The sequence below is a fragment of the Tachysurus fulvidraco genome, chromosome 2 (genome assembly GCF_022655615.1).
Source record: "Tachysurus fulvidraco isolate hzauxx_2018 chromosome 2, HZAU_PFXX_2.0, whole genome shotgun sequence".
Taxonomy (NCBI): Eukaryota; Metazoa; Chordata; class Actinopteri; order Siluriformes; family Bagridae; genus Tachysurus; species Tachysurus fulvidraco.
This window is the reverse complement of record NC_062519.1, coordinates 11,718,310-11,732,300: the sequence shown is the minus strand read 5'-3', so window position 1 is coordinate 11,732,300 and position 13,991 is coordinate 11,718,310. Positions and strand designations below refer to the sequence as shown.

At 35.9% G+C, this 13,991-nt stretch overlaps 1 protein-coding gene across 2 annotated transcripts; it reads left to right on the top strand.

The window, feature by feature from the left end:
• Positions 1-2,468: 2,468 nt before the first annotated feature.
• On the top strand, positions 2,469-10,174 carry rem1 (RAS (RAD and GEM)-like GTP-binding 1). Of its 2 annotated transcripts, XM_027147210.2 has the most exons (6): positions 2,469-2,731; positions 2,832-3,042; positions 3,263-3,597; positions 4,689-4,771; positions 7,616-7,823; positions 9,711-10,174. In XM_027147210.2, exons 3-6 carry the CDS (start codon positions 3,282-3,284, stop codon positions 9,986-9,988), a joined length of 885 nt encoding a protein of 294 aa, XP_027003011.1. In that variant the 5' UTR covers positions 2,469-2,731; positions 2,832-3,042; positions 3,263-3,281; the 3' UTR covers positions 9,989-10,174. The 2 variants fall into 2 exon arrangements, with proteins under 2 accessions (XP_027003011.1, XP_047660376.1); XM_047804420.1 differs by having other exon boundaries at positions 2,469-3,042.
• The last annotated feature ends 3,817 nt before the right edge of the window (positions 10,175-13,991 follow it).

The window sequence follows — 13,991 nt, the reverse complement described above, 5'->3', positions numbered from 1 at the left end:
CCACAAGCTTAGACTATCTAGGACTTCCGCTGTATTAATGTCATGTTTAAAGTTCATGAATGACGGTCAGACTAAAAGTTAGGGAGCAGTTTTACTGGTCTATGCAATTATGTTGAGCAGTCCAGAATATTGCCACTTAAAGTGATAGTTCACCCAGTGTAGTAAGCATGTACTAAGAATAGTCATGACCCTCTGTGTATGAGAGTGCACACACCTGTATGAGGCAGGCCCTATGGGGCCTTGTAAAGAGGTAATAGGCCCAAGTATTAGCCAAAGTCAGTTTAAAACAAATTCAATGCTATTTCTCATTCATGCCAGCAGCTGCTTATGATAAATGATAAGCACACAGCTGATTGTAACCACTGACATCATAGTAGGTGTCACACATGTGGAACAGGTCATATCCAAATGCTGGTTTATTAGGCAGTATCCAAAACAGGCAAGGGTCAAACATCAGGCAAACAACATCAAAGGAAATCCAAAAACAGTAGTCAATAATCCGGGCATAGGTCAGGGCAGGTAGCAAACATTCGTAAACACGATAAACAGACAGGTCAAAACAAGGCAATAGACGGAACAGAAATAATACACTCAGAATGCAGACAGGGCTAGCAATACTTCACGCCATCAGAGAGTTCTGAGTGAGCTTAAATAGACCAGGTGATTACAAAGAGGAAACAGGTGTGCTGAGTTGGTGGTACAATGAATTGTGGGAAATGGAGTCCTGATGATAAAGTGCAGCAAATCCTCTGCAGGCCAGCAATGGGAGCCCTAAACAAATGATGGAATTCAATGGGTACCATCAACTATGTGCTTACGACCATTTATCAAAATATCTTCTTCATCATTTATCACAATAGTTCCTAAATATTTGTTTTTCTACTAAGGAAGTGAATTGTTACAATCAGCTGTGTGCTTACCATCATTTATCTTCTTTTGTGTTCATCAGAATAAAGAAATTCATACAGATTTAAAACAACATGAGGATGAGAAAATGATGACAGAATTTTTCTTTTTGGGTGAACTATCTCTTTAAAGCTGTTTTAGGAAACAATATTACAAATATTGCATTACAATATCAGCTCAAATAACATTTGGTTAAAGTTGAATTTCAAATCTTACATCGAGCCTCCAAACTAGTTTGCAATGTTGAATCATAGCCTACTGGTAGCAAGCAAATTTATCATTATTAGTACATTACTAGGTCACTACGATATTGAATGATGAAATAGGAGTAACGAGGCTATTTTTAAAATTTAAGGAGTAGAAAGATAATTGCGTGAAAATGTAAGGAGTAGAAGTAAAAAGTCTGCCAAACAATAATTACTTCATTAAAGTATAGATACTTAAAATTGCAACTTAAGTAAGGTAACGAAGTATTTGTACTTTGTTACTTAACACCTCTGATGTCCATAAACATATATTTTTTAAAAAGCATCATGAAATATTTTATCTGTTTCCTCTCCAACAAAACTTTAATTCTTGACACCTCAGTTATCAAAGCATCCTTATATACAGTAGTGTGAAAAAGTTTTTGCCCTTTCCTGATGTTTAATTTTTCTTAACGTTTGTCACACATTAATGTTTCAGATCATCAAATTTAAATATTAGTCAAAGATAACACAAGTAAACACAACATGCAGTCTTTTTATTATTAAGGGAAAAGGTGTTTTGTCCTACAAATCAACCATGTCACATACCAAATCCAACTTTTGTCTATCGCATTTCTCCCACGTTCCGCATCTACTTTCTCAAACCCATGCACAACACCCCAACCAAGAAAACATAGACACTGAACCCCTTCCCACACTAGACATCAAAGACTCTTCCACCTATCTGGTATGCTCACTTATGGATTCCAGATGCCATGAGTGTCAACTTCATTATCTGGTTGACTGGGGAGGGTACAGCCTTGAGGAACAATCCTGGCTCAATGCCTCTGAAATCCTAGATCCAGCACTAACTAAAGAGTTTCACCGATTGCATCCGGACAAACCAGTACCCAGACCTATGACGACGTATAACACAAGGAGGTATTCACAGAGGGTAACATCATGACCAACGACACTCCCTCCAAACCACCAGAGGGAACCCTCACCAGAGTTTTGACCCACTTTTGGGTCGGGTTACTTCCAGATTGTACAGACATTTTGATTGTACAGATTGTACAACTCTGTGATTGTTTTACCTGTACTGTATATGACCTAGTTTTGTATATGTTTTCTCGTGTTGTGATTTCCCTCAGTTTTGTAAACAGTTATAGCTTTCAACACCCCAATTGATGATTTTCATGAATTCAGATCCTGATGTGCTACAACGTCTACATTAAAACACAAAAAGGCTGACTAACAAAGTCTCTCTCTCTCTCTCTCTCTCTCTCTCTCTCTCTCTCTCTCTCTCTCTCTCTGTGTGTGTGTGTGTGTGTGTGTGTGTGTGTGTGTGTGTGTGTGTGTGTGTGTGTGTGTGTGTGTGTGTGTGTGTGTGTGTGTGTGTGATAAAAAAAAGAAAGAAATAAAGACCGGCATCACTTTGTTGGAATGGGAAGTTTCTCCACATGAGACTGGGACTGAATTATCTTCAGAGCTGCCATATTAAAAATAACTGATGAACCAGAATTATGTAACAGAAGATTCCGTGAAAGCATTAACATTAGTCTGTGGAATAAGGTGTCCAGCCATGCAAGGATTTTGATTACATGTGCGATTATATACTCACTCAGAGAATTCGCATGGTAATATTTACTGTTTAAAAAGTCGTTCTGCATGAGTACCAGCCAGTTTGCTAAAAATGTAGTATTTAAAGCCATTCGCTTTCAACCGTGTGTTGTTTAGCGGCAGAGAGAAGTGGGAGGGAGAAAGAGAGAAAGAACAGCCCCTGATTCCACTCGTGCATTTTTAACAACGTTGTGGAACTTTGCGGGTTGTCGCTATGACTCCTGGGCTATACTGTTACATCCGTCACAGCCTGTACGCAGCAGCTCCGCAAAACTCACGCAGACCCGTCCCGCTTTAACGGCAGAAGGAGAAGACATATTACTTACAGGTAGTTTCAAAAGCATACGTTTATCTACTTGATATTTCTATTGCACAGTATATAAATTATGTGGTTATGTGTGTGTGTGTTTTTGTCTTTTTATTTGTGCTTTTTTGCTCTTTTGGGGACAGTCCTATTAGCCAGAATATCTAGTTGAATTTAAGGTACTGTACAGCCTTTGACTATCAAAGCTGACTTTCAAAGTTGTGCTTTCATCTTTTGGCTGAAGGTGTGCAAAAGTTTCTGAAATGATGCTGAATACACAAAGAGAGAGTAGAGATGTAGTGAGAAGAAGAGCCAGCACTCCAGTATCCTCCTCTCAACATAGAGTAATGCACAGAGAACCTCAGCATCCTCCTCTCGCACAGTCTGCCTCCTACCAGGCTGGAGACACAAAACTCCACCTAGGAGCTCATTGGTCCTCCGACTCGGAGGGGTCAGACAGTTCAGGTAATGAGTGTCTCTACCAGGTCATCCTACTTGGTGATCATGGAGTCGGAAAGTCCAGCCTTGCTAGAATCTTTGCTGGAATCCAGGAAAAAGATGCTCCAAACTGCATAGGTGGTGAGTCATCTTAAACAAATTTATATAATAAGTTGTTATATTTATCATTGAGTTTCTACTGTTATTATTAGTATTTATTATTATTATTATTATTATTATTATTATTATTATTATTATTATTATTATTATTATTATTATTATTATTATTTTTCTACTATTATTATTACCCTGTTTGACTAGTAACATTAATTTGATACAAATCTCAGTAACTAAAACCCAGAGTAGGTCTAAAATTGATAATAAACCATTGAGTAATAGCAAACTGTATGGTTCTAATAAAAACTGTAGGAACTGTAGGATCTTAAGGTGGTAAACATACCCAAATTCTAAAAGTGCAATTAATTACACAAATATTCTCATAAAAGTTCTACAAACTCTTAACTTTACTTTAAAAAAGATCCACCTTTAAAAAAAGATATTTAAATCACAAAATGATTTTATTTATTGATGATAAACTAGTATACCTTTTACAAGGAACAAGCATTGATAGCATGATCAATTTGACAATGACTAGTTGAATGCTAGCTGTAAAAACACAAGTGTTCATCAAAGAACCTTCTCTGTAGTATGGTTCAACTACATGTGCCACAGTAGACATGTAGGTTTGTTTGTTTGATTGTTGGTCTATTTATTTGTTTGTCTCATTTTTAAACAACTTTTTCAAAAGCAAGTAGAATATGTGTAACCTTACAAGAGGGTAATGTGATATAAAGATTAAGTGAAAGAATTATATAATTAGTATGCACTTATTGGACAACTTTGGACAGGCTTGTATCAAAATATGTGTGAAATCCATCTATATTTAGAATCTAGGTCTTCCTAGTACACAGTGAACAGATTTGAATTGTATTTAAATTAGAAAGAGCAGACAAGGTCTGTTTTACCCAAGATGAAAAATAACAGAACATTTCAAAGAAGTGAATGCCTTGAGGTCTGATCAATTTAGTTTGAAACATAGTAATGACACTCCAAAAGTTAAAAGTTTTCTTTGAAAAGAAGGTTGTATCTTGAAGTCATGACAATAGTAAACTGTTTTGTTCTATAAATTATTTTGAATATATGGATATTAAGTTCACCATCTACTTCTTCAGAGAACATGTATGAAAGAACACTGACAGTGGATGAAGAAGAAACCACCCTCATAGTAATGGACACATGGGAAGCAGAAAAGCAGGTATGTATGTCTGAACAGGTGTTAAGTAAATAAAATGGAACCTGTAATACACCACATGCAATAGCCAACAGGTTAATGAAGGTATTTTGTGTACTGTAAATATGAGGTTGCCTTACTGCCAAAAGTATTTGACATGCTTGGTACAGAACCCCCAACCATTACTGTTTACTTTTTTAATTTAAATTTATATTTATTAAAACATATTTGCTTTGTTAATGAGGTTTTGAACACAGCCATCACATAGTCCAGAGTTTATCATTTGTTAGCATCAGGCATCTCTACCACATGACAAAATGAAAGATAAAAATGTAGGAAAAGACACATAATAATTACTCAGTTTTGACAAGTTATTGAATAAAGCATATTTGGATTTGGATTTATTCAATTCGATTTTATTTGTATAGCACTTTTCACAATGGACATTGTTTCAGCACCTTTATGTTAATATGAAAATTCAGAATAAAATTATAAAGTTAAAAATTTTAATTTACATTTATCTCTTGAGAAAAACATGGTTAAATACAAGGTGGAACAGAATATGTATGTGATGCAGCGATCATCACCTTGCACAAGGAGTGGATCACACAACACAAGAGTGAATTAAGGTGATATACTCTACATATTTTGCTTTACTGAGATACTGATCTATATACAGCAACATGAAAACTTTAGGTTGAACCAAGGTTAAAAAAAACACAGAAACACACTGCGGATAAAAACATGTCATAAACATACAAAAAAGGAACAAGCAAAAGGCAAGGCTTCCCTAACCAGCCTAAGCTCAAAAACAGAGACAAAAACCACTCCCAACAAAAACTGCGGTCACACCTATACTACTGGTGAATATAAACTGTTTATCAATATTTACACCACATATAAAGATTATGTGCAATACAGGAAGCTAAACCAAAGAGACATATTAAACTCATAGTCTATACAGGCAACATATGAAACCAAAAGAAAAAAACAACTACTGTAAATGTGGATCAAGTCTTCTTTGGCTTCCATCCCAGCTTTATACAGTACTACCACCCATTAATTATGTCATCTTGAGGGTGGACATGGTAACACTTGGAGGGGGGAACAGTAGGAATGCCTAGACTGGAGAACAGAGTGGACCAACCAAAAGCACTAAACACACATATACAAGACCTAACACACAACAGTATCCATACCTCATGGGTTGTAAACACCATAATGAGCAAGCTGTGGCAAGGAAAACTCCCTAAGGGTGCTTTCACACCTATAGTTCGGTTCATTTGGTCCGGACCAAAAGCAAAAAATGATACATTTTAGCATTTTAGCAGTTTTGGTTCCTTTTCACACCACACTGATCGTTCTGTTCTGCACCAGTTGAAACGAACCAAAATACAGTCATGTGATAACATCCACATCACTCATTGGCCACATGTCTTTGAGCGTATTTCCTAAACTGCTTCTCGATTGGTCAGAATAAACGTGCAGGAAATTTAAACGAAACTCCGGAAGTAAACAAAAAGAGAAAAGTACAGGAAAATACAGCTGCAATTATGTTTGTGGTTGTAATCTACTACATCGCTTGTATACAGCATTCTATACAAAGTCTTAATTTTCAGAATGAAGCGCGGATGCGGTTAGAAAATATCATTTTAATGCACTGCAAATGGCGAAGACGCATCGCAAGACACTTCAGAGGCGGCGAGCATTACGTTTTGCGAAACTGTGACATTCTCATCTTCCGAAAATATTGCCAACGACCCACTACGGCAGCTGGTTTAGTCCAAAATTTGCAATACTTTTTGCAGTTAGGTCTATTCGTTCTCGGACTGTGTTCTCACCACAAACGAACCGTACCAGAGTTCGTTTGAAAGCATACAGAGACCACCTCTTCAAGTAGGTCTCGGTACGCTTGTTTGGTCCGCTTTTGGTGCGCACCAGAGTTCGATTGCTGCATTCTCACCTGCCCAAACGAACCGCACCAAATGAGCAATCGAACTCTGGTACGATTCAACCGAACTAAACAAGGCAGGTGTGAAAGCACCCTAAGACATGAGATATTAGGACGAAACCTTGGGAGTAACCAGACTCAACGGGGAACCTATTCTCATCTGGGTGACATTGGAGAGTGTAATTAACTAAATTCCTTTCTACAAATGTATATAGTCACTGTATATATTTAATTAAGTAGCAGATACATCTGCTTAGTTGCATTTTATTGGATTTTTTTACTCAAGTTAAAGTGCAATTACTTATATAAACAAATATTCTGATAACTATGTCTATTCAATGCAAAATGGACAGAAGTATCCAGAGGAATATGGACCCATGCACAACAGAGGACATTATGTGCTTTGGGACCTAATTACAAGCCTATTGATCCCAGCTTTCTGTATCATCTGTGAGGCAGATAGGCCTGGCCACTGTTGAGTGTCTGTTGACAAGGATAAAAAATATCGGCCATTCTGAGAGACTAATGGCTAGGTTTGATCCCCCTTTTTGGCTATACTGTAGAGTCCTTACTGTGAAGTTTTTCAATCATTTAGCTAGGGACCCCTTTCCATAAACTAGCAGATTTAATTTTGTGAATACTATTGTTGTGCAGCTTAGGGGCTATAGAAATGAATATATATATTAAGTAAATAAGTAAATGTTTATTTAATATGATTACAATTGCAGTGAGATTAAAATGAAATTATCAAGTTTATTAATCTTATTATAATTTTCAGCATCATCATAAAATGCAAAAAAAGATTATTAACTGCTAAGAAACAATTAGGGTAATTTTACATCAGTTTGGCAGGATGATATTCATGTCTTCTTTCCTGACACAGGAACTTTATTTATAGTAAAGTCTGTGATTTGCAGGAAGAAGATGAGACGTGGGTTCAGGACTACTGCATGCAGGTTGGGAAGGCATATGTCATTGTTTACTCCATCACGGACCACAGCAGCTTTGAGAGTGCATCAGAGCTGCGCATCCAACTGCGACACATCCGTCAGGCTGAAAATATTCCCATCATTCTTGTGGGCAACAAGAGTGACTTGGTGCGCTGTCGAGAAGTATCAGTGGAAGGTGAGAGTGTTAATTTTTGTGTGGGGATGTATAAAGAACAACTGTTTCCATGACAAAAGGAAAAGTAAATTACAGTTTTTGTTATATCAGTGCATGCTTACTAGCAATAGTTAAATTATTTACATTAAATGGTTTCTCAACCCCGGAGACAATTTATAATTCAGATCTGTGCTTAAACATGATTTATGTAATATGTAATAATAAGGAAAAGGCATATAATAATAATAATAATAATAATAATAATAATAATAATAATAATAATAATAATAATAATAATAATAATTAGTAGTAGTAGTAGTAGTAGTAGTAGTAGTAGTAGTAATAATAAAAATCATCATCATAAAATTTCATTAGATTTGCTGCTCCATTTTATGCCAGACCACAGCAGCATCACATATATTATAGTCTCATGTTAATTAAAGTAACTTTTACATTGGACACTTTAAAAAAAAATAATGATAATGTTTGTGTGTCTCATGGTTTCTGGCTAAAACAAAATAAAAAAAAAGGACAGAAAATTATTGTATATACAGTCACATGAAAGTTTGTGAACCATTTAGAAAATTCTGTATTTTTGCATAAATATGATTTAAACATAACCAGATTTACACACAAGTCCTGCAAGTAAACAAAGTGAACACAATCAAATAAAGAGTCAAAAATATTATACTTCTTCCCTTAATTATTGAGAAAAATGGTCCAGCATTACATATTTGTGACTTGCAATAGAATGTGAAACTAGTATGATTCAGTATTTTTTGTGACTTCCTTGTGCAGCAATAACTGCAAGTAAAGTTTCTGGTAACTGTTGATCAGTCCTGCACTACAGCTTGGAACTTGGAATTTTATCCCATTTCTCAGTATAGAACAAATTCAACAATGGGGTTTTGGCTAACATGAATTGCTTGCTTCCACAACATTACTTTTGTATTAATGTCAGGACTTTGACTTGACCATTCCAAAACATTATCTTTGTTTTGTGCCTGTGTTCATTGTCTTGGTATATGACCCATTTTCTCTTGAGCTTCAGTTCATGTACAGATGTCCTGACATTTTCCTTTTACTGGTATAATTCTGAATACATTGTTCCATTAATGATGGCAAACTGTCCTGGCCCGGATGCAGCAATGTAGGCCCAAAGCATGATACTACCACGAACATGTTTCACAGATGAAATTTAGTACTTTCCTTTCCTCTTAAACTTCCTCCAGTTATACAGTCTGTCTGAATATAGATTTGTGGAGTCCAAAATGTTTAGAGATGATTTTGTAAACTTTTAAACAATAACTCTTTATTATAAAGCCCACAGAAATCTCCCTTGTTTTTGAAATGATCCACTTCCACAAACACGCATCGAAAACATCAGACTTTGATATATGCCTGTTTTTTAAATAGGCAGGGCACTCGGGGACATCTGATTGTCATCCCATTGATTGAAAACAGATGGAATCTAATTTGACCTTAAAATTCTATACTAATCCCTAGAGGTTAACATACTTTTGTTGCTTAAAGACATCTAACATTGAAACATTTTTTTGAATGAATGAAAAAAAATTCTAAGTGTAATTTGTCTGATTTGCTTGATTGGGTCTGTGAAACCCTGATGATGTTTTGGGTCATATTCATGCAAAACTATAGAAAGGGTTCATCAACGTTCAAGCGACACTGTACATGCTTGACAGATTTGCACATTATATCAGACCAGTGCTAAATTACTGTTGGTGTAAATGCACTCATGAAAATATGAAATTAAGGTTGAAGAATTTTGGACATTTAGCATGGGGTCACAGACCAAAAAGGTTGTAAAACCTTGTTTTACATTATTCTTTGTAAAGTATGGTGTTGCATTTTTACTTTAATAATAACATACCATGTTCTGTTTGTTAGAGGGTCGGGCATGTGCCGTTGTTTTTGACTGCAAATTCATTGAGACATCAGCATCATTGAACCACAATGTGCAAGAGCTGTTTGAAGGCATCGTGAAGCAGATCCGTCTTCGGCGGGATAGCAAAGAGACCAACACACACCGGCGCTCCATTTATAAGCGTAAAGAGAGCATCACCAAAAAGGCCCGCCACTTCCTTGACAGACTGGTGGCAATGAACAACAAAAAGATGGCCTTGAAAGTGCGTTCCAAATCCTGCCATGACTTGGGCGTGTTGTGAGCCTTTACTTATGAAAGTTTTGAACACTATTATGAGTCTGATGGATGTATTTGTCATTATTTATTATTTGTTTTACTTTTGAAGATGGTGGATTGAATTAAGCAATTCTATTAAACTTTAAGTAGACTTTGATGTAGTGATTTTGTTGGACTTTCTGTGTTTGCTCTACTGAATTGGGAAAAAAAAATAAAGGAATAAAAAACTGTGAGCAAGGTGGATCAGTTTATCACAAATGAGTAAGAGGCAATAGTGTGAAACTCCCTGAGATCATATTAAGAATAAACGTAGCAAGAAACCAGACTCAAAGGGAATCCATCCTCATCTGGATGACACCAGATTGTATGACAAAAAATTCCCTTCTATTATTGTACTATGTAGTCAATTCTAGTTTTAGAAGTCTATCTTATTGAAGTTATCAGCTGTTCACTGATGGAGACTTGAGTGCCAAACTGTTCATGGCAAATCCATCTTCATATTTTCTAAGTAACTATCCACAGAGATTTTCTCCAGGCTGACCAATACTATTGATGAGTCCTCATTTGGATAAATTATAATTTATAATAGGAAAAGTGCCAGATAAAAATCACAGTTGATGGTGCAGATAAAACTTTGTTTGATGGAATCAGTGAACAGTACACTAAAAAGGCTACGTAACTAAGGCATTTAAAAGAGTGTGGATACTGACCATCATATATAAATGTGTCAATATTTTTGAAAACATGCCTTTTGGACTTTGTGTGTATTTTAGATGAAGAGGCTATGCAAATATTTAATACCCTAAATTTCTAGAATTTAGAAGAGCTTCATAACTTTTCTGTACATTAAGATTTTAGTTTATAGACCCCTGAGTGAGACCTATCACGCTGATGTCAGCCCTGTCTATAGTGATTTTTAAAAGCAAGCCAGAATTTTTTTTTTTTCAGCTAATCAGTCTGCTTACTATATAGAATTTATGTTATATTCTTCTGTCAGTTTATATTTAAGAATGCCAACAACCAGTAAGCGGTGGACTTAAACATTACAACACAATACAGTGTGTTAATATGCCAAACACATAAAGATATATTCAGGAGTGAGCATAGCAAACTCTTTACTGCATTCAGGTAGCCCTACAACCTTTTTGGTTTAATTTAAAGGAACTACTGTGATAACTGCAAAGTTAATATTTGTTAGTGGAGAATGCAGGATTCAAAATCCCACAACTATCTATGTGTAGATTAAGAACCTATTTATTCAGTACCTGACCTCATAAATTCTTCCTTCAGCTCCTACTCTACTGGTTGAAAGCATTCCCAAAAGAGTGGATGGTATTATAACAACAAAAGGGCAACTAAATCTACAATGCAATGATTAACAAATACATGAGTGTGATTGTGAGGTGTCCACCTGTGTACTTTTGGCCATATAGTGAAAATAATTATTAATTCTATGGCATACATTAGTTACTAAGAAGTTACAGTGAACAAAATGAAAGTTGAATGTGACAGCGTGCTGGTACTTATTCGCACAGTCCATGTATTGAAAGCCTAGCTCTAATTTCTTTGTTAATGAAGAGATTGTGTATCTTCTGCATGCATACTTAAGGACCATATATTATTTATTTCTACTCATGCAAATGGTTTGAGAGGGCAGACAAAATATACGGGATAGAATTAAAAATTTTAATTTTCTGAACAACAATGGTGAGACACTCTTGGCAACCTCTAAGAAATGTATTTAATTATTTATAGGTTTTGTTGCTGTTGTTTTATGCATTTAAATAGATTTTAAATACACTTTGCAAATATAGAAACTTGATATATTAATATGACTAATATGAAAATGTCTGATCAGGTTTTTAGATTGAAAAGCATTGTTATAATGTAACTAATAGGATACGACCATGTTTTTTGGCTTTACTTGGGCTGTTGTGTGTTATCAATGCAATCTGTTGTCTATTGATCTGTTACAAACAGGTCACTGAAGAACAATGGTGAAATTCAATATCCACAGCAGTTCCCCTTCTTTCTTTCGACTAGGCTGTGCTTCCTAACTTAGCCACCAAAAGGCTAACATGGTGCAATCACACGTTACAGTTTCTGTATTGTTAACATTTATCCAGTACATAGCAGAATTCTATGTAACTTGTGTAAGAAAAAAAATGCGTTTTGTGTAAAAATAAGACGATGATGTTGAAGATCTGAATGAAGAACAAGAAGTTTATTCCAGCATAGCAGTGACAAAATTTGGGTTCGTTGGAGTCAGTAAGAACCCCGAGCAAATCCTGCTCACGCATTTTATACTGTTTTCCCTTTTGGTAATTTAAATGAAGTTCCGCTTTGAATGTGTATTGAGTGAAAGAACTGAATGTCTCCCAAATGGCTGGGCTACACCTTGTTGTCTAGCTGATTGTCTTTAAATGTTAATCATGGTCACGTACACCATGTCTTGTTATTAATGGTGCTTGCTAAAGCAACATTCTTATTCTCTTGCATACTTATTATTAATGTGCTTGCAAAGCACATTCTTATTCTCTTGCATACTTCTTCTTCTTCTTCTTCTTCTTCCGGACACTTTTTCCGGACATGTGTATGGAAGCTCAAAGGGGTGTTTTTTCCCCATAGACTTCAATGGAGAATCTCTCTGTAGATGTGCTAACATCCAAAAGAGGGCAGCAGACACCAGTGAATCTGTGTAAAGGTCTTTAAAGCTTATTACTATATTTCACCGTTGTTAGAATTGGTGAGCTTCGAGTTTCATTTCATATAGATATTCTGGGATCGCCCCCTATTTTCATGATTTTCGTTTGATTCGTTAGGCCCTGGACTACAAATCTGACGCCTCAGTGTAGTTTTATAAGCCTCCTAGGAGAAGTGAGAGCCGCAACAAAGGACGGAAGTGAACTGCTGTTTCCAGTTTTCGGTCAGAAACGTAATATTTGGGAGTCGAGCGTTTTGGATTAAAATGCTTACATATTCCAGTTCCTTAGAAGCATTTGTTTTGGAAATTATTACCCCAGTGAAGAAAGGGGTACGTTTAAAGGTAAGTAAACAACTGGACTCGCGCCGCCTAGTTCAGGTGACTATCAACTTGGATTAAATTAGTCTGATGGCTATAAATCATATTATGCTTTGTGTGTGGGCTTAATAAAATCCTGAGAGTCTAAGCTTTCAAACAATATAACATTTAACAGTGTATTTAGAGGATTTAATGCTTAAAACTAGTGGTGGTGTTCCGTGGACTGCACGTCGGTCACATATGTTGTTGTTTCTGCCATTTGTATAACTTTTTGTTGTTTTCAACTATCAGTGTAGTTTTTATAATTTTTTATTTCAGTTTAAACTAATGTCCTTTTAAGAGCAGCAACGGCTCTTTTAAGAGCCACCCATTAATTCAGCTCATTTTTTCTTGGTCTCCTCACATTACATAATTATTTTTTAAACATATGACACATGTATATCACAAAGAATGATAAGAATTATTTTAATATAATAAAGTTTGGGTACTGTTAGACTCGCCATTCTTCACATTAGCGAATTAATACATAAAACTGCAAAGACTTTTTCGTGTTCCTGAATGGACTAGGGGATAGCAATTTGTTTAGCATGCAAGAGTTTCGGGGTTCGAAACCACCCATGGACAGTATTTTTTCTCTCTCACTTCTCATTTTCTACCGCTTTATCCGAACTACCTCGGGTCACGGGGAGCCTGTGCTTATCTCAGGCGTCATCGAGCATCAAGGCAGGATACACCCTGGATGGAGTGCCAACCCATCGCAGGGCACACACACTCTCATTCACTCACACACTCACACACTACGGACAATTTTTCCAGTATTTTTTCTAACACTTTATAATAAAAGCTCATTAGTTGACATTAGTTACCACATTACTTAACATGAACTAATAATGAACTGCACTTCTACAGCATTTATTCATTTTGTTCATGTTAATTTCAACATTTACTAATACATTATTAACACCGTGTTAACATTAGTTAATAAACTGTGAACTAACATGAACAA

What these genes read in the sequence shown, in the direction of transcription:
- rem1 (XM_027147210.2), top strand. Translation starts at nt 3,282, where the DNA reads ATGATGCTGAATACACAAAGAGAGAGTAGAGATGTAGTGAGAAGAAGA. An exon ending in CATGGGAAGCAGAAAAGCAG is followed by an intron (nt 4,772 to 7,615) that starts GTATGTATGTCT and finishes TGTGATTTGCAG; the next exon opens with GAAGAAGATGAGACGTGGGT. An exon ending in TCGAGAAGTATCAGTGGAAG is followed by an intron (nt 7,824 to 9,710) that starts GTGAGAGTGTTA and finishes TCTGTTTGTTAG; the next exon opens with AGGGTCGGGCATGTGCCGTT.